The sequence below is a fragment of the Carassius carassius genome, chromosome 35, assembly GCF_963082965.1.
Source record: "Carassius carassius chromosome 35, fCarCar2.1, whole genome shotgun sequence".
NCBI lineage: Eukaryota > Metazoa > Chordata > Actinopteri > Cypriniformes > Cyprinidae > Carassius > Carassius carassius.
The window spans coordinates 25481771-25501652 of record NC_081789.1 but is presented as its reverse complement, the minus strand read 5'-3'; the positions used below and the strand labels follow the sequence as shown (position 1 = coordinate 25501652).

General features: G+C 38.5%; 3 protein-coding genes across 4 annotated transcripts in view; 2 read left to right on the top strand and 1 right to left on the bottom strand.

Annotated features, from left to right (window-relative positions):
* dnah3 (dynein axonemal heavy chain 3) overlaps window positions 1-7113 on the top strand; it is a 33095-nt gene extending 25982 nt beyond the window's left edge. Inside the window, exons 52-61 of the mRNA XM_059525171.1 lie at window positions 54-2195; window positions 2342-2567; window positions 3048-3292; window positions 3704-3820; window positions 4023-4180; window positions 4725-4892; window positions 4972-5114; window positions 5296-5500; window positions 6052-6189; window positions 6598-7113. Of these exons, the coding sequence (XP_059381154.1) occupies window positions 54-2195; window positions 2342-2567; window positions 3048-3292; window positions 3704-3820; window positions 4023-4180; window positions 4725-4892; window positions 4972-5114; window positions 5296-5500; window positions 6052-6189; window positions 6598-6951 (3896 nt within the window). The 3' untranslated portion in view covers window positions 6952-7113. The remainder of the gene's footprint in view (window positions 1-53; window positions 2196-2341; window positions 2568-3047; window positions 3293-3703; window positions 3821-4022; window positions 4181-4724; window positions 4893-4971; window positions 5115-5295; window positions 5501-6051; window positions 6190-6597) is intronic.
* On the bottom strand, window positions 7022-9213 carry lyrm1 (LYR motif containing 1). 2 transcript variants are annotated; one of them, XM_059525233.1, is made up of 6 exons: window positions 9072-9213; window positions 8472-8632; window positions 8330-8390; window positions 8179-8210; window positions 7372-7712; window positions 7022-7331 (listed from the first exon to the last, which is right to left on the bottom strand). In XM_059525233.1, the coding sequence occupies exons 2-5, from the start codon at window positions 8619-8621 to the stop codon at window positions 7599-7601; spliced, it is 357 nt and encodes a 118-aa protein (XP_059381216.1). In that variant the 5' UTR covers window positions 8622-8632; window positions 9072-9213; the 3' UTR covers window positions 7022-7331; window positions 7372-7598. The 2 variants fall into 2 exon arrangements, with proteins under 2 accessions (XP_059381216.1, XP_059381217.1); XM_059525234.1 differs by lacking the exon at window positions 9072-9213 and adding an exon at window positions 8906-9063 and having other exon boundaries at window positions 8472-8630.
* Window positions 9214-9314: 101 nt separating this feature from the next.
* Window positions 9315-17796, top strand: dcun1d3 (defective in cullin neddylation 1 domain containing 3). The gene is made up of 4 exons (XM_059525223.1): window positions 9315-9638; window positions 10717-10788; window positions 14149-14693; window positions 16573-17796. The coding sequence occupies exons 3-4, from the start codon at window positions 14275-14277 to the stop codon at window positions 17036-17038; spliced, it is 885 nt and encodes a 294-aa protein (XP_059381206.1). The 5' UTR covers window positions 9315-9638; window positions 10717-10788; window positions 14149-14274; the 3' UTR covers window positions 17039-17796.
* Window positions 17797-19882: the final 2086 nt, after the last annotated feature.

The following is a 19882-nucleotide window of genomic DNA, read 5'->3' as shown; positions in this document are numbered from 1 at the left end:
ACACTCTATCCTTAAAGACGATTAAATACACGTGCTTGACATTATTTGTACAGGAAAGATGGTTGAGGATTTCTGGGGACCATCTAAGAAGCTTCTTGGTGACATGAAGTTCCTCGAGAGCCTTAAGACGTTCGATAAAGACAACATACCTGCACCTAACATTAAGAAAATCAGAGAAAAGTTCGTAGACCACCCAGAATTTCAGCCTTCAGTAATCAAAAGTGTGTCTTCTGCTTGCGAGGGCCTTTGCAAATGGGTGCGTGCTATGGAAGTATACGAACGTGTGGCGAAAGTCGTTGCCCCCAAGCAAGTAAGATTAAAGGAAGCAGAGGAGGAGTTAGCCGTGCAGATGCAGAAGTTATCTGTGAAACGTGCCGAGCTGAAGGAGGTGGAGGATCGTCTGCAGGCGTTGAATGACACATTTGACGGGATGATACAGAAGAAAAAAGACTTGGAAGCAAACATAGAGCTCTGTTCCCAAAAGCTAATACGAGCTGAAAAACTAATCGGTGGTCTGGGAGGAGAAAAAGACAGGTGGACGGAGGCTGCTCGGCTCCTTGGCATCAAATACACCAATCTTACCGGAGACGTGCTTTTGTCCTCGGCTATGGTGTCGTATCTTGGCGCATTCACTGTTGATTACCGCATGGAGTGTCAGCGAGAGTGGCACAAGCTGTGCAATGAGAAAAACATACCATGTTCGAAGGATTTCACACTTAGCAACACTCTCGGAAACCAGGTGCTGATCCGATCGTGGCAGATCGCTGGATTACCAGTGGACGCATTTTCCACCGACAATGGAATTATTGTCTCAAACTCTCGCCGTTGGCCACTCATGATCGACCCACAGGGACAAGCCAACAAATGGGTCAAAAACATGAACAAGGCCAATAAACTGTCCATCATCAAACTCTCAGATAGCAACTATGTCCGTACCCTCGAGAACGCCATCCAGTTCGGCACGCCAGTCCTCCTGGAGAACGTTGGGGAGGAGTTGGATGCAATTTTAGAGCCGGTTCTCCTAAAACAGACCTTTAAGCAGCAGGGTGTGGAGTATATGAAACTTGGTGAAAACACTGTGGAGTATTCGAGCGATTTCCGGTTCTACATCACAACAGGATTGAGGAATCCACATTACTTGCCGGAGGTGGCGGTAAAAGTGTGTCTCTTGAACTTCATGATCACACCGTTGGGTCTGGAAGATCAGCTTCTGGGGATCGTCGCCGCTAAAGAGAAGCCAGAACTCGAGGAGAAGAAAAACCAGCTGATTCTCGAAAGCGCAGCCAACAATAAGCAGCTGAAGGAGATCGAGAACAAAATCCTGGAGGTTCTTTCTTCTTCTGAGGGAAACATCCTAGAAGACGAAACCGCTATTAAGGTTCTCTCGTCATCTAAGATATTGTCAGAGGAGATTTCTGAGAAGCAGAAAATTGCGAGCGTGACTGAAAACGAGATTGACGAAACTCGAATGGGTTACCGGCCGGTTGCAGAACACTCATCCATTCTGTTCTTTTGCATCTCGGATCTGGCAAACATCGACCCCATGTACCAATACTCTCTCACGTGGTTCATCAATCTGTACCTGCAGTCCATCGCTCACAGCACGCCTAGCGATGACCTACAGATCCGCATAGCTAACATCTTGGATCACTTCACCATGCGTGTTTATTATAATGTGTGCCGCTCTCTGTTCGAGAAGGACAAGCTGCTGTTCTCTTTGCTTTTGACCGTCGGCATTATGCAGGGCAAAGGTCAGGTCGACGACCTCGTCTGGCGCTTTCTTCTCACTGGAGGCATTGCTCTGGAAAACCCTTACCCCAACCCGGCCCCTGAGTGGCTTTCGGATAAATCGTGGTCCGAAGTGGTTCGGGCTTCTCAACTTCCTTGCCTGGAAGGATTGTTTGAACATGTGCAGGAGAATATCACACAGTGGAAGCAGATTTATGATTCGGGTCATCCGCAGGACGAGGAGTTACCCGGGAAATGGCGCACAGTAGTGGGAATGGAGCGCATGGTGGTGCTGCGCTGCTTCAGACCGGATAAACTTGTGCTAGCGGTGCAACAGTTCATCGTCGACAAAATGAGCCGGACATACATTGAGCCACCAACCTTTGACCTGGCAGAGAGCTACAGTGACTCCAACTGCTGTTCACCACTAATCTTTGTCCTTTCTCCAGGATCAGACCCTACAGCAGGTAGAATAGAAAGAAGTTAAGACCAATGTATAAATCTGGGCGTTCTATGTAATAAATATAATAAAATAATAAAATGTAATAAAAATTCAACGCAACACTAAGCATTTGCAACTAAATGATGTTTTTCCACTCTTTGTCTTACCCAGGACTTCTGAAGTTTGCAGATGACTTGGGCATGGGCGGCAGTAAGACACAGACGATCTCTCTGGGTCAGGGTCAAGGTCCAGTAGCTGAGCAGCTGATCAGAGCAGCACTGACCGACGGCACCTGGGTCGTTCTGCAGAACTGTCACCTCGCGACCAGCTGGATGCCAACGCTGGAGAAGATTTGTGAGGAAGTCATCACACCTGAAAACACACACACCAGCTTCAGGTAAAAATAACAACACATGTGCATCTAACACACTCACTATGCTGTTTCACATTAATTATTATGGCCACACTTAATTTCAGCAGAGAGTTAAAATTAGTGCATACATAACAAAGATAAAGAACATATCCAGGACATGTTTAATCTCAAAATCTATCAAAAAACTATATCCCTCAAATTCCCATTAGTGTAAGAAAGTTATGTATACTTAAAATTGTACTTCTTAAAGGGGCCATTTTTCACAAGTTGATATGATTCTTTAGGGTCTCTTAATAAAAAGTCTATAACATATTATAGTTAAAATTTCTTAATGGTTGTGTAAACCACTGGGTGGATCTTTATCATTATAAACTGATTGTGTACACACACTGCCAACACACATTTCAGTTCAAGCAACTTGTAAAAGTGCATGTCGCACCCCAACCTCTTTTAATGAAATTATATTAGTAATTAAACTGATAACCAAACTCCTTTTTTTTTTAGGTTGTGGTTGACCAGTCAGCCATCTGACAAGTTTCCAGTGAGTGTTTTGGAGAATGGGGTGAAGATGACGAATGAACCTCCCAAAGGACTGAGGGCAAATTTACTGCGTTCTTATCTCAGCGACCCCATCTCAGACCCTGCCTTCTTCAGCAGCTCCGCTAAGCAGGACATCTGGCAGAAGCTGCTGTTCGGCCTTTGTTTCTTCCACGCTCTGGTCCAGGAGAGGAGAACATTCGGCCCACTCGGTCAGATATGAATCTGTAATGCAGTTTGCTTTCCTGTCGGTCATCCTTCATTTGATTCACCCTCTATCTCTAAACAATCACATAAAACTAATTTTGATTTATTTATACTGATGATCTGGGAAATATTAGGAAAAGTAATCATCAATATCCAACAATTTAAAAAAATAAAATAAAAAAATAAAAAAGCACACACATCTACAAATAGCCACAACCAAAAATGTAATGGAAAAAAATTTCAACATCAATATACGGTTGCTCCCCTATATTACATGTATATGGGAGCCTAGTTTATGACATAAAAAAAAAGTATTAAGACTCATAATCAATACCGGAATGTCCTGTCCGAGATGAGTTTTGTCTTCTCCAGGGGTTTTTATTGTGACATCAAAGTTGTGTTCTGTCTTTTTGCAGGTTGGAATATTCCATATGAGTTTAATGAGTCTGACCTGAGAATCAGCATTCGTCAGATCCAGATGTTCCTGGATGAGTATGAGGAGGTTCCACTGGAGGCCATCACTTACCTGACAGGTGATTAAACAGGCAGCCATTCAGGACAGTCTAGCACCCACCTAACGATGCCCAAGAAACCACCCAGAATGCTCTAGACACCACATAGCAATGTCCAAACAGTCACTCTTCTCCTCAGTAACAGCACAGAAACCACATAGTATAAAAATCTAGTTAGACTAACATCATTTTTTCATTCCTTCTGTACTCATGTTCTCTGTAGGAGAGTGTAATTATGGTGGGAGGGTAACAGACGATAAGGACCGGAGACTGCTGATGTCCCTCCTCTCCATCTTCTACAGCTGGGAGCTCATTGAACAGGACCAGTATTGTGTGTGTGAGGGAGATCTGTACTATGTGCCATCACACGGTCCATACCAGGTACACACAAACACTGTGCACTTACATTTATCAATTAAAAGAGAAACATTTGACATTAACAGATGACATGGATTCCACTGATGCTAAAATTGATAGTTCGGCTAAAAATTATAATTCTGTCATGTACTCATACTCATGTTGTTCAGAACATGTATGACTTGTGATGTCTTTCTTCTGTGAAGATGATTAGTTGAATTTGCCATAAACATATCATTAACGTAGTCTCTTGCCATTAAAAGTTTTATGAAGTCAGTGGATTTCATGCATGCATGCGTTTGTGTAGTTTCTTTTAATTATTTATTCATTAATTCATATAATGTATGCATTTATTTATGCATTTTTTCATTCATTTAATTTTATATTTTTTTTAATGTGTTAATGTATTTATTTTTTAATTTACTGACAATAATCTTTAACTAGTAAGGGCAACATAAAGTGTGCATTTTACAGATTGAGTCAATTGCAATTCATGCACAAAACAGACCCAAATTTTCATTGTTATTTACTGAAAATCTTGTTCTGCGATGATCTCTTTTGTATGTAGAGTTACGTGGACTACATCCGCAACCTTCCCATCACTGCTGAACCTGAGGTCTTCGGCCTCCACAGCAACGCTAACATCACCAAAGACAACCAGGAGACCAATCAGCTGTTAGATGGAGTGCTGCTGACTCTGCCGAGGCAAACTAGCAGCGGAGCCAAATCACCACAGGTGGCAGGATGCAAATCATAAATGATAAATGATTTGCAGTTTTGTGTAGCTGGTCTCTCTGATTTGTCTGTGTCCACAGGAAATAGTGGACGAGCTGGCCGGGGGAATGCTGGCCAAACTCCCTCCTGATTTTGACATTGAGATGGTGACCAATAAATACCCTCTCCTGTATGAGGAGTCGATGAACACCGTCTTACGACAGGAACTAATTCGCTTCAACAGGTACTAGATTTATTCTTTACCTACATCGATTTGCATATAATACATCATTATGTTGTTGCAGCTCAAACTGTAGAGCTTGCAATCATGGCTTCAATTGCCAGGAATGCATGAACTTATAACATTTATACATTTAATACAAGTTGATTGGATAAAAGCATCTGCCAAATGAATAAATGTACAGGCTGTCAAAGGTGGTCCGTAGCAGCCTGATAAACACCCAGAAGGCACTTCGGGGGCAGGTTGTGATGTCAGCCGAGCTGGAGAATGTCTTCAACAGTCTTCTGGTTGGGAAAGTGCCAGCCATGTGGGCCGCAAAGTCCTACCCTTCCCTCAAACCCCTCGGAAGCTATGTGTCCGACTTCCTCGCCAGACTGCAGTTCCTACAGGTAGCTACGAGAGGCTCGTGGTCCTTTAATGTTTATTTAAAAAAACTTCAATTGTTACCAACTGCTGCACCTAGTTTCAGGGTAGATAAAGTCAAATGAGATGCTGTTATAATTGTATTCATATTTTGAATTATTTTTTATTTTTTCATTTTAGTTCACGTTTTAGAATTTTTTTGGTTTTTGACATTTTTATTAGCTTTAGTCAATATAGTTTTATTCAGTTGTAATTATTATTTTTATGTAGTGTAGTAAATTTAGTTCAACTAAATTAATATGAGAAATGTTGCCTTGCCAGCTAGCTAAAATTAAATGAGTTTTGAAATATTTTATTTCATTTTTAGTAAATTAATTGTTTTATTTATTAATAGTAAATAAATTAACATGAAAGAACACCGTCTTTTTAAATATGTGTAGTGCTGAAATATGACACTCGGTCGGCCGGTGTCTGCACTGATACCATTAAAACCAGTTGTCCACTTCCTAGGACAGTTTAGCAAAACAAACCAAGAATTTTCTCATTTTTAAACCATCTTTTTGTGTTTGTGTTTCAGGACTGGATTGATAATGGCCCTCCGTCTGTATTCTGGATATCTGCGTTTTATTTCACTCAGTCATTCCTCACTGGTGTGTCTCAGAACTTCGCTCGCAAGTACACCATCCCCATTGACTACATCGGCTTTGAGTTTGAGGTGTGTGTGCCAATGCTCAACAAGGCTGCATTTATTTGACCAAAGATACAGAAAAAACAGTAATACTGTGAAATGTATAAATAACAGTTTCCTATTGCATTATATTTTAAAATAGAATTTATTTCTGTGATCAAAACTGAATTTTCAGCATCAATACTCCAGTCTTCTGTGTCACATGATCCTTTAGAAAATCATTCTAATGTGCTGATTTGCTGCTCAAGAAATATTTCTGATTGTTATCATTGTTGAAAACAGTTTGATATTTTGTGTGAAGCTGTGATACATTTAATTTTTCTGGATGCTTTGATGAACAGAAAGTTCAAAAGAATAGCATTTATGTGAAAGAGAAATCTTTTTCCATCACTTCAGATCAATTTAATGCACCCTTGCACATTGTGCTTCTTTTAGGTCTGTAAACAGGAAACTCACATGGAGCAGAAGCCGGAGGATGGTGCGTACGTCCATGGGCTTTTCCTTGAAGGAGCGTGCTGGGATCGAGAGCACATGGTTATCGGTGAGTCTGTTCCTAAAGTCCTCTTCGACACGCTGCCCATAATCTGGCTGAAGCCTGGAGAGAGCGCCAGCTTCCTGCACGAGAGTGTTTACGTCTGCCCCGTGTACAAGACCAGCGCCAGGCGTGGGACTCTCTCCACCACTGGTCACTCCACAAACTACGTGCTGTCCATCGAGCTGCCCTCGGACAAGCCACAGAAACACTGGATCAACCGCGGCGTCGCCTGCCTCTGCCAACTAGACAACTGAGCATATCAGCGTTTGAATTTATGTGTTTACATTTTAACACGCCAAAAACTGATCAAATACAAGACTACAGCACTATTGTTGTTAGGTTTAATTTAACTGAATAGAATATTAAAACAACGATACATGTTCACATAACTTCAATGAGAGTTAAATGTGCAGAGACAAACCATTTGAGGGTGTAAACTCAACATAGACTTGAACTGAAATACAGCTAGAAACTTTTAATGCACAGTTTAACTTTATACCTTTATACAATGCAGTATATGACAAATATAATAAATACACCTTTAACATCAAACAAAACAGCTCACATTAAAGGAATAGTTCACCCAAAAATTATATTTCTTTCAACATTTATTCGCCCTCATGTTGTTTCAAACCTTTCATCTGCAGAAGATGATATTTCGAAGAAAGTACCACCACTTCCATATGATTTTTGTCTATTCAAGAAAGAAACTCATACAAGTTTGGAAAAACATGGGGGCGAGTAAACTATGAACTATCCCTAATATAACATACATGCTCTGCTCTGGCAGTGAGAAAAACTTCACTATGATCTGTTTCATAATGCTATCATTCTAGCCAGAAATAACATGAGCACAAAAGAATTTATAATGATCCTGGTGCTTCTGAGCAGTCTGTGTGTGTCAGGTGTCATCGTGAGACTGTAGGTACAGCGGCTTGGCTTGTTTCCTCAGTCTCTGCTGAGCTCGCAGCTTTCTGCCTTTCTGAGTGGCCAGACCCATCGGAGGAAGATACGTCTGAGAAAGAAGATATATGAAATATTTATGTGTGAATCTCACAGGAACGGCAAAGAACCTGTCCTGTATCAAGTAAGATTTCACCCCAAACTCGGAAAAACTGACAACAAAGCCTTTATAGGATCATTAAGACTTTCTGACTTGACTATTCAGACTTTTTTTTCCTTACAATTTTGACTTTTTTATTTCTGAATTCTAAGTTTACATCTAGCAACTCCGTTTTCTTTGTTTCCACTGTGGAATAAAAATGTTTAAAGGTAATTGCAACTTTTTATCTGACAACTGATTATTCTCAGTTCTGTGTTTTTGTTTTCAGAATTCTGAGATTATATCTCAATTCTACAATTACTCTGAGCAGTTTATGAGAAATGTGACGGCCATCATATTCATCATATGAGATCATATTCTATTTACAAATATAGTAGTAGTATTATAACTGCTTATGATAATATGTAGAGATACTTACTGGTCTCGGATAGGGGTTCCTATAATGCAGTCCTGACATGAAAAACAGAAAACTATTTTTAGCTGCTCACCTGCTATTTGGTAACACCAAGCATCTAAAAAATGATTAATGAAAAAGGACATGCAGTAACTATTTGATGTAGGATGCACACCTATCTCTATCCGAGCTTCACACTCTTCAATGCATCTCTTGATTGATTCTGGCTCTGTTATCTGTAACAGAGAAGTTATGAGAGAACGTGACAGATATGAGGCCTATAGCAGCTCATCCGCTGATCTGAGGTCAGTGCACACCTGCTGGTTCTGTCTGAAGAGGGTTCGAGCCTCCTGAACGATATATTTCCTCTCGGTGTCAGTGTCGTGTGGAAGAGCAGACTGCGCTGTCCAGCTGCGTGCGATGCGCAGGACCCTCCTGTAGAGAGACAGCACGTCTGAACGAGACATCCGGACCACCTGTGAACACCAAACACAACAATACAGCACATATATGAATCTGACATTCTATAATGACAGTATGCATTATAGAATTCCAAAAATAATTTTAGATTTTCCTTAAATTCATGTTTACCCTTTCTCTTAATTTGTAATGCTCATAATTATTTATATGCATTAAATACAATTAGAAAAGAATTTAAACAAAAAATAAATATACAAAATAAATATACATTGAATAGTGAATAATGTTGCAATAATCATTATTATTGATTATCAAATATGCATACACGTACAAAAAATATCTTGCGTGACCTCTGTGTTACTGTCAGGTGAACTAGATGTATGTCAATAAGGTTTGCAATCTATCTGACACACATTATAGTTATTAGTCTTTTCGCTATATTCAGTAGGAATCTAGTTGCTCATCAGCTCTAGTTCCTGATGAAAACCATATTTCCCATGCGTGATTAGATAAATACAGCTTACGTGAGGATCACCGCACTTCCGCACTCCGTCGTCCACGTGCTCGCGAGCAGTGACGTCTCGAACCGCGGAGCGTTTTGTCTCAAACTAGTCCTTAACGCTCTCAATGTTGCGCAGTCAGAGATGTTTGGCGGAGCTATTTCTGCGCGGCTTTTGCGCAGACATTCTCGAACCCAAACAAAAAAAAGAAACCGCGATCAATCAGCGGCTGATCCGCGTCTCTGTGGTTCCGTTTAGAGTCCACCACGATCCTCTCGGACCCCCAGCAGCAATCCAAAGCAGTGCGGGAGCTGCTGAAGCCGGAGGTTTTTACCGGAGCCGGCGCTGGTTCGGTTCGGTTCGGGTCTGTAGGAAGTGATGCGGGGGAATTGTCAGCTATGATCATCTCTTGACCCAAAGAGCAACCGAAGCACACAAACAGAAGCTCTTCTCCCGCTTATACACAGAGATTCAGAACCGATCCGGTTCGGCTGGGATTAGCTTTAGCTTTAGCATGACCACAGCGATGCGCTGATTCCGATCCAATTCATCATCTTTCCACAGGTAAACCAACACAAAACACCTCCACTTCACATCTCTGCTGCCTTTCTGACCAAAACCCACACATTTTAGAGTTGAAATCAAGTTTCGTGTCTATAAATGAACCAGCCTCGTCTGAAGCTAACCAGCTAAGTTGCTAACAATAGCTCAGCTTTTTAAAAGACTTTAACTGTCACATTAAATGTTTCAGTACTCAAACACAGTCACATATTAATATGGCAGAACTATCTGGGGTTCTAGAGCTCATTTATTAATGATATTTGGGTTTTTTGCTGTATAGAAGGACAGTTAATCGTAATTTAAAGGAACAGTTTCTTATTTATCTTAATAGAGATTCTTTTTTTCTAGTGAGTAGCTTACATAGACATCATTATCAGAATCAAATATCGCCTATGATGCCTAAAAATGCTGTATAATAATATACAAAAAACATATACCCTAATATATCGGTGTGTTTGTATTATTTAGATGCTGAAAAGGCTGTATTTCTCTGTGATGCCCAGAAATGCTGACTAGATAGCGCATCTATTTAATAAATAATAATAATAATAATAGTCCATATCATGTTAACTTTTAGTGCATAGTGGCCTATATCATATTGTTGATTTAAAGTGTACATGTAGTACACCAATACATATAAAATGACTAACATGTCTTGTATGTAATAGCTAGTTTTCACCGTCTGATCAAGTTTTCTTGTATCCTCTTACACTGTTAAATGCAGATCATAATGGTAGTAAATTAGACTGGATGCTGTTGATGGTAATTTGTTCTTGCTCTTGACCTTTGACCCCAGCTGCAGGCCACATCCCCATCACATGACCCCTGTCAGGTTATATGTCACTTAATCGTGGCATCGGTCAAACCAGCAATCCAACACCTCTAATGTAACCCAGCTCCCGTCTACTTTGTTTTATTTAGGTGACCTCATGGGTATTGTGTTTTGGGTGGGTTAGTTAGTTAGGGCGTGAGGAAATGGTTTCCAGTCTTGTGATCGTGTGTGTGAAAGTGTGTTGAAGGACTGAGGTGTGTTGTGTGTTATTTCTGTTTTCTAACAGCTCTTTGGTTTGCTTGTGCGCAGGCTAGCGGATGATCCGGCCGTCTCCATGGAGTTTCCTCAGATGACACGTCGCTTCAGAGCTCAGGGATTTGGGTGAGTCTGTGCGTCACACACTACTACACCACACGTGTGTTGATCGTGATCGCTCTGAGAACAGCTGCTCACCTCAGTGCTCGTTATGAAGCGCATCATTCCTCTGCTGGATGCTGATTGGTCGATGCAGCGTTGCAGTGTATGTCACTGCACTGTATCCACATATAGAGACCAGCTGTTAAAGGGTGAAAATTATGTCATTAATAACTCACCCTCATGTCGTTCCAAACCCGTAAGACCTCCGTTTATCTTTGGAACACAGTTTAAGATATTTTAGATTTAGTCCGAGAGCTCTCAGTCCCTCCATTGAAACTGTGTGTACGGTATACTGTCCATGTCCAGAAAGGTCAGAAAAACATCATCAAAGTCGTCCATGTGACATCAGAGGGTCAGTTAGAATTTTTTGAAGCATCGAAAATACATTTTGGTCCAAAAATAACAAAAATGTCGACTTTATTTAGCATTGTCTTCTCTTCCGGGTCTGTTGTGAGTGTGTTCACGATGCTGCTGATGTATTTTCTGGTGCGCCCAATAACAAAGATAACACGTCAGCAGCGACATACGTCAACAGTCACGTGAGCACACTCAACAACAGACCCGGAAGAAAAGACCATGCTGAATAAAGTCGGCATTTTTGTTATTTTTGGACCAAAATGTATTTTCAATGCTTACGGGTTTGGAACGACATGAGGGTGAGTCATTAATGACATAATTTTCATTTTTGGGTGAACTATCACTTTAAGGTGATTCTCTTACATGTCAACACTAGATCGACTAACATAAGGGTGACACTTCATTTAGATTAATGTTTTTTTTTGTTTTTTTTTCTGTGCGTAATATTTGTATTATGGAGCAGCAACTCAAGAATGCTGCGTTTTAAGAATAACAATGTATTTTATTTGTAATATAGATTTTATGTAAAATGTAAATACTAATTATGAATGAACTAATAAAAATTAAATGGTCTGCTTTATAATATTGTATGTGTTCTCTCATTAAATGTTCTGCTTGTTTGCATTCTATATAAAATAAATAATATATTAAGTGAATATTCTACTTTAACATTTTCTAAATAGTCTCTCTTGTCTACATTTATACTGTATAAATAAATAAAAATATATAATGATAAATAATTATCGTTATTAATGTAAAGGTGCAATGCAACATTTTATAATTTTGTAAATATGATGTATTAAAATAATCTCTCTCGATTTAAATTCTCTATAAAATATTAAACTAATTTCAATAAATGGTATTAGATGAATATTGATTTTGAAATATTCTATAATTTTTTAAATATTATAATCAATAATTATTAATGTAAATATCATACTTTTATAATTTTGTAAGTACACTCTTAAAATTCTGTCTCTTTAGAATTTTTTGCATTTGTTAATGTAAAAAATCTTGTGTAATGTAACTTGTTTGTTTGCTTGCTGGTTTTCATTTAATTTATTTTTGTTATTTTTTTTTTTTTTTTTGCCATGAAAATAGCCTAAGAGGCTGACATGGCATTAACTAAAAATATACTACTGCTACTACTACTGATTATGGCAATAATTCATATTTGATACTAGTGATGTCAAACAATTAATCGCGATTAATTGCATCCAAAATAAAAAATTTTTTTACATAATGTGTGTATACAAACACGTGCATGTGTATATTTAAGGGAAATATGCTGTTTATATATTAATTATATTTATATATAAAATAAGAATATAAATATATACATGTAACTATTTTCAAAATATATACTGTGTGTGTGTGTGTATAGATATATAACATAATGGTGCTCATAAGTAAACTGTTGTGTCTCGCGGCTCTTCTGTGCTTGAGAGAATAATAAATCTGTTTTATTTCATATTAAACACATAAACAAAGGCCAGAAACAAAGAAACCCATGTGATGAATTATGGACACGCATTGTTCTCATTCCTCTGAAGACACAAGCGGCTCATTATAAATGTGTTATTCTGAGTGGGTTCTTCAGATGGGATCGCCCCGGCCTAGTAACACAGTTTTTCAGTACGTTTGCTCCTGTCATGGTGGAAGCATTCATGAGTTCTTCATGTCATCATGTAGCCAATTAGAATCATACACTGATTACTAGTTCAGCCACCACAATGAACTGATTTCTTCACACTGGTTAGTGAACGTCCTGCCCTGCCTCTGATTCACTGGCAGTCTGCAATTTACCACACACTGTATTTCTGCTTTTCTTTGTTTGGCTGGAGAAGATTCATACTAGATGATTCAATAGATCTGCTTTTCAAAAAAATAACAGTTGAAGAACAGGTAGTGTTAACCGCAGTGAGATACGGCAATGCTGTGTGGAAGGAAGTGAAGCTCAGGTTCATCTAGGGAACTTTGTGTTTGTGGTTTTGAAAAGAGGAACGATATACATGCTATATAGATTCATCTGATCATCATTGTTCTTTGGAAGTGGGATGAAAAGGGTTGTGAAAGCCTCTTTCTTTGACATTTACACTCAGCAGAGACACACTGCACGATTTTAGCAATCCTATAAGATCGTTGCAGATCACACTGTGCCACATGAATCTAATAAACTTGGCTACGACGTGTGTGTGTAGGCTGAACGATGATGACACCTATTGTAGGGCTGCACAATTAATCACATTTCTAATCGCGATTACAAATATGGATGCTAGAATTACGTAATTTTTCAAAGCGGCAATTAAAGCAGGCCCCTCCCACGATAGTTTGATTGACAGTAGGGTTTCAGCACAGACTGGACTGGCGTCTTACCTTAGCTCCGCCCCCTGAGTGACAGTCATCAGTCCACCATTGTTTCACCGCAGTAGACAAGAAAGACTCCTAAGCGATTGAATTGTTCTGTTGTTGGATGTATTAATGAACATAGCAGTAGTCATTTACTCCTGACATCTGACCTGCTGAAAACACAGTGGATTACGCTTGTTTCTGAAGGGAATGGGATGATCCCCGATCTACCTAAATGCGTTAATGTTTGCGTGAATCATTTGCGATTCGGCTTCACCAACAGAAGAAGTGAGTGTAAGGTTTTTAATGAATCATTGCAAATCACCTTCCTTAATAATGTGCTAACTAGCAAGTTTCACGGTGAATGCGGTTAAAGCAATAAGTCTCTCTGAGAAGACAGGGGCGGAGTCAGCAGAGCTCATTAACATTTAAAGGAAAATTATACAAAATGGCTTGCTCTGAAAAAGAGCTGTTTATGACAGGGCAAAAAATCCTTTCTAGAAATTTTAACCAAATGGCGTTACAGACTTTTCATTAAGAGTCTAAAGAATCATATCAACTTGTAAAAAACTGGCATCCGCTGACTCCTTTAAGGTAACTTGCGGTTTGAATCTTTAGGGCATGGTGACTGTTGTCCATCAGCCAGAGCAGCGGCGTCTAGCAGGGGCCGTCTGGACCTGAGGAAAGACCTCCGAGAGAGGACGTGGACAGGACTACCAATACAGGAACGAGAGTCAGAGAGACATGGGGCAGTGTGTGACTAAATGTAAAAACCCCACATCCTCTCTGGGCAGTAAAAGTGGCGAAAAGGATACTGGGAAATCGCATGGTAAAAAAGGCGGCGCGCACAAGGAGGGAGTGGCCAAGTCTTCCACCGACGTCATATTCAATGGCACCAAAGTGTCTGAGGTGACGGTGGAGGGCACCACGGCTCCGGCCGTCTCTGCAGATGTGTGGCGGGAGCAGAGCGCACCGGACGGGGAAGGAGTGTCGCTCGCTCGGATCGACCAGCTGTTCTCATGTTATAAGGACGAGCATGAAGATGCCATCCTGGAGGAGGGGATGGAGCGCTTCTGCAACGATCTGTGCGTCGATCCGGCCGAGTTCAGAGTGCTGGTGCTGGCGTGGAAGTTCCAGGCTGCTACCATGTGCAAGTTTACAAGGTGAGTCTGAAATTGAGATTTTTACTGCTTTCAAAATAAGTGTCTTCTGCTCACCAAGGCTGCATTTATTTGATCGAAAATACAGTAAAAATGTGAAATATTATTACAATTTTAAATAACTGGTTTCTATTCGAATATATTGTAAACTGTAATTTATTTCTGTGATGCACATCTGAATTTTCAGCATCATTCCTCCAGTCTTCAGTGTCACATGATTCTTCAGAAATCACTCTAATATGCTGATTTTCTGCTCAAGAAATGTCTCTGATTATTACCAGTGTTGAAAACAGTTTCATATCAGTGAAGCTTCATATCTTTGTGGAAAGCATCATATGTTTTCATTTTCAGGATTCTTTGACGAATAGAAAATGAAAAGAACAGCAAATAAAAAATAAAAAAATTTAAAAAACAATTTTTTTGTAACATTATAAATATTTTTATTGACACTATTTTACATAATTTTAATGCATCCTTTATTAATAAAAATATTAATTTGTTTTTAAAAAAATCTTTGAGAATGCACTGCTTCATAATAAAAATCCATCCAAGATGCCAGGTGAAGCATATTTTTTGTTTTTGGAGCTATATGATTTTTTTTTTTTATGTTATTGAGGGTGTCATTCATTCATGCAGTTGATTACCGTATCCCAGAATGCAATGCACAGAGCTTGATCTTCCATTTAATGTGCAACAAGTGACATCAATCATCATTTGTAACAGTTCTTTGATCATTCAACAGTCAACATTTATTGTACCATAATACACTAATATTGCATTCTGAATAGAGTTCTACAGCACAGTTCTACAGTTGAAGAAAACGAAGTAAAAAATGGATGTTCTTGTTGAATATCACTAGCATGAGAGATCATTAGTCACTGCAGTTCCTCCAGAAACAGATAGAAACATGCAAAGAATGCTTCATCACCTCAAAGTGTTGCAATGACTTGGTTTGCAGTCGAGTGTTTGGCAGCAGGTTTTTTCCTCAGTATTTATGTGGCCTTAATGTTCAGTGTTGGGGGTAACGCATAACAAGTAATGCAAGTTATGTAATCAGATTACTTTTTTCAAGTAACTAGTAAAGTAATGCATTACTTTTTAATTTACAAGAAAATAACAGAGTTACTTTTTCAAATACGTTACGCCAGTTACTTAGTTTTCTCATTTATTTACTGACAGTTCTCTTGTCCTCATGTTGAGAGAAATACAGAGTAAGTGCGGAGGTGCTGTGTGAACACGATCCTTCCTGTAGTTCTAGACTAAATATGAACATGCATTTACTCATCTCCCTGCACAAAATCAGGTTCAGTATTCCTCAAAGGTTTTGAGCTGCGTCCTCTACTGTACAGACGTGACTTGATTTCCTTCAGCCTCACTTTTGGTGTGAAAGGGCTTTACATTTGCCAAAAATATAACTTTTTATATTATAAACAAACGAGCAAGCCCAGGCCAGATGAGGAAGACATGCAAAAGTAAATCAACGCATTACTTTCCATAAAAAGTAACTAAGTAATGCAATAAGTAACTTTTTAGGGAGCAGCACAATATTGTGAGACATTACTTTTAAAAGTAACTTTCTCCAACACTGCTAATGTTGATGTGCTAAAATAACTAAAATGTAAATAATTACTAATATAGACATTAAAAAAAACATAAAAAATGACTAAAAGAATAATACAAATATGTAAAAGTAATTCATACAACACACACAATTTTATTGAAATTTGCTAAATTCAAGTTATACTTGTATTTTGCATAAGGATTCATCATCAATTGAATTCTGAACAAATCCTGCCCTATTGAAGATGGTTTCCACTGTAAATCCGCCACATTACAGACGTTAAAATCCCAGCCAGTCATGTTTTGCATTTGTGTGTCTCAGGAGGGAGTTTGTGGACGGCTGTAAGGCGATCCAAGCCGACAGTATCCCGGGGATCTGCTCTCGGTTCTCTGTGCTGCTAGAGGAGTCCCGTGGAGAAGAGAGTTTTAAAGATCTCTACCGCTTCACCTTCCAGTTCGGGCTGGACGCCGAGCAGGGCCAGCGCTCGCTGCAGCGCTCCATCGCCATCGCACTGTGGCGGCTCGTCTTCACGCTGGACACGCCGCCGCTGCTGGAGCACTGGCTGGACTTCCTGTCGGAGAACCCGTGTGCCGTGCGCGGCATCTCTCGCGACACCTGGAACATGTTTCTGAACTTCACGCAGAGCATCGGCCAGGACCTCAGCAACTACAGCGAGGACGAGGCCTGGCCCAGCCTCTTCGACTCCTTCGTGGAGTGGGAGACGGAGAGACGGCGGAGAGAACAGTCGGACTCTGAGGCCGCGTCCGAGTGTCCGTGTGGATCTTGAGGGCGGCCGCATTCGGGATGGTGGTGAATTCTGGACCATGACGTGCGGAGGTGTTTCTGAGCCCGTCACTCTCCATCCTCTTATTCGAATTATTGTTCTGAGATTTTCCGGTCTTACCGCATTGGGCATCCCGGTGCGCTCTCGGACTCTTGTTGTAACGAAAGGGCTCCAAACGAATAGTTTTTTAAGCACTTTTATTTAAGTTATTGCTATTGTTCATTTAATTTGTTTTAACGTTCACATTTCATCCTGAGCGGTTTCCTTGCGCTAATATTTTTGGATTGACCAGCACGCCAAAGAAAAGGGAATTCTGTCAGCTGTCTACTGAGTATGAACACACACACACACACACACACACATATTTATGCACGAAAGAAACCCGCACACACACATGCCAGCATTAACGCTGCCGGGGACGTGTTTTAACGGTTATTTTTGTTGAGGGGTGTGTGGTGGCTCTGTTTAACATCAGACTGCGGTGACTCAAAACCTCATTTCTCATGTGCTTCCCTAATCATTTCTGACTTTCTTTTGTTCTTCTCATTCATGTCTCTTCTGATGCATTCATTCTCATATATTCTCAGCGGAGTGGGAAATACAGATTAATTTGCAGTTGGATGTCTGCTAAGAGCTATTACTGTTATTTTATGGTTTACATTTTTTTTTCTTTTAATTCAAAGTGATTTCATTCAGTCTTTTGTGTCTGGTTTTATATAAAATGATACAGTTTATAATTAATAAAAATGTGTTGAACATTGGACTTGGATTTGAGTGTCTCTTTATGCGGTTTGTTTTACGTTGGATTTGTTCAATTTTTGATCTCTAATGTTCAATGCATCATCTGACCAGAGATGATGTGGATCTGTGGAGTCATTTTTGTTAATTATTATTTGAACTATTTTACATGACCCTGTTATACATGTTGTAATATATGATGTATAAACTTTTTTTAGTGATGGAATGTATATCATTGCAATATATCAGTTTGATGAATATGTCTGCATTTGTCATAACTTAATTTGGAACATTTCAATGGATATCATTTAATGAAAAACTGACAATTTATTAGGAAATCTGTTAATATTTCATAATTTTTATTTTACTATAATCAAAAAATTTTGAAAGTGGGATTTATTATGTTGTTTGTTAATCAGTTTATAGATATTTATGTATGTGTGTGTCTGATATTTTCACCCTGTTAGTCTGTAAATCTGTCCTTTATGACACCAGCCTCCAGGAAGTGACATCGTTTTGGAGGGAAAACAACAATCACAGTGAGTAGCTTTTTATTTCAATTTATCCTATTTATTTATTTAAGTGTTCAAAAGGAATGGTCCATTTGTATTTTACGAGTTCAAATATGCATAAACAGACCAAATATTACTGGTAACAACAATATATATATATATATATATATATATATATATATGTATATAAACCGAGGCATTTACTAACTTATTAAAAACATATTTGAAATTTGATATATTTTTACATATATATTTATTTAAACATTTATTTTTGACCGCTTTGCATAATTAAATGTTTCCGTATAAGTGTTAAGGTCAGTAGTGCGAGATTAAATAAAATGTAATATTATAGAATAGAATAGTATTTCAACATATTCAAATGCATTGTTTTATGGAAATTGCTGCTGTATCCAATGTGAATTCGATGAAGGGAAAAAAAACCTTTAATTATTTTCATTTGATCGATTCATTTATAAAAAATTACTTAAGCATTTTTTTAATGCTTTATAGAAGGCCACTAAAACAAGAGGTATTAGCTATTCACATGTAGTTATTTATAAAATGTGCAAATAAACACATTTCTATCGTACACTACATTTTTCTGTTGATATAGAATTCCAAATCCTTCGGAAATAATCTTGAGTGAATACAATAAAAAAAAATGCAAAATAGTTTGCTTTTCTTGACCACAAAGTTCAAAGGTATACGCAATATCTTTCCAAAACATCCTTAGCAGGGTAAATTCTCTTAAGTATTTTGTAAGACACTTTCTTAAATTTGTTATAGATACAAACTTATCTGTCAGTTCCCATGCTTTAACCCAAGAGATATAACTAAATAAAGAAGACCAAAAAGATCTTGCTACAGATAAGGACACAGAACAAAGAGTATTCCTTATAATCTTATTGCTACTCTGTTGATTTAAAACATCAACATTTCCAATGAAAATGTTTCCACAAGGTTTAACTATACTGATTTCTTCTGAGATACTATTATTATTATTATTATTATTATTATAGCATCACACTCTTTGGATTTGTGCCAAAAACCCCCTAACAAATTCTCTTGGTTTAACTGCTGATTGGAATTTATGAAAAAATTCATCGGTATATGACAAGTACCCATGGGAATTAAAAGTATCTTACTAAAATAATTCCTTCCTTGAGCCAAGTATAATAGAATAGAGATTTGTTTTTAAATAATATCTCCTTGTTATTCCATAATATGCAATAGTTTTGGGGTAAAAAAAAAAGTGCATATACACCAACTTCCACGCTAACAGGGCTAAAACCGGCCAATTTTGTCAACAGAAAAATTAAATTTTTAACAAAAAGTCTATGCCTCCAAGAGTATTAAATATATAATAAGGAAATGCATTCCAATGACTTTCTCTATTCTTCATAAACTCTTATCAGCCATTTAATTTTTAAAGTGTCATTGAGAGTAAGATCATATAAAACATCCCCTTGTTCTTTAGGATTACAAATGACCTCCTTTTTTTAAATAATGTGTGAATAATTTTTTCCATTTTTTCTTTAATAATTTGATGATTTTGCGTTCAACCTTCTAATGAGAAAGCGAGTTATGATTGGTCGGC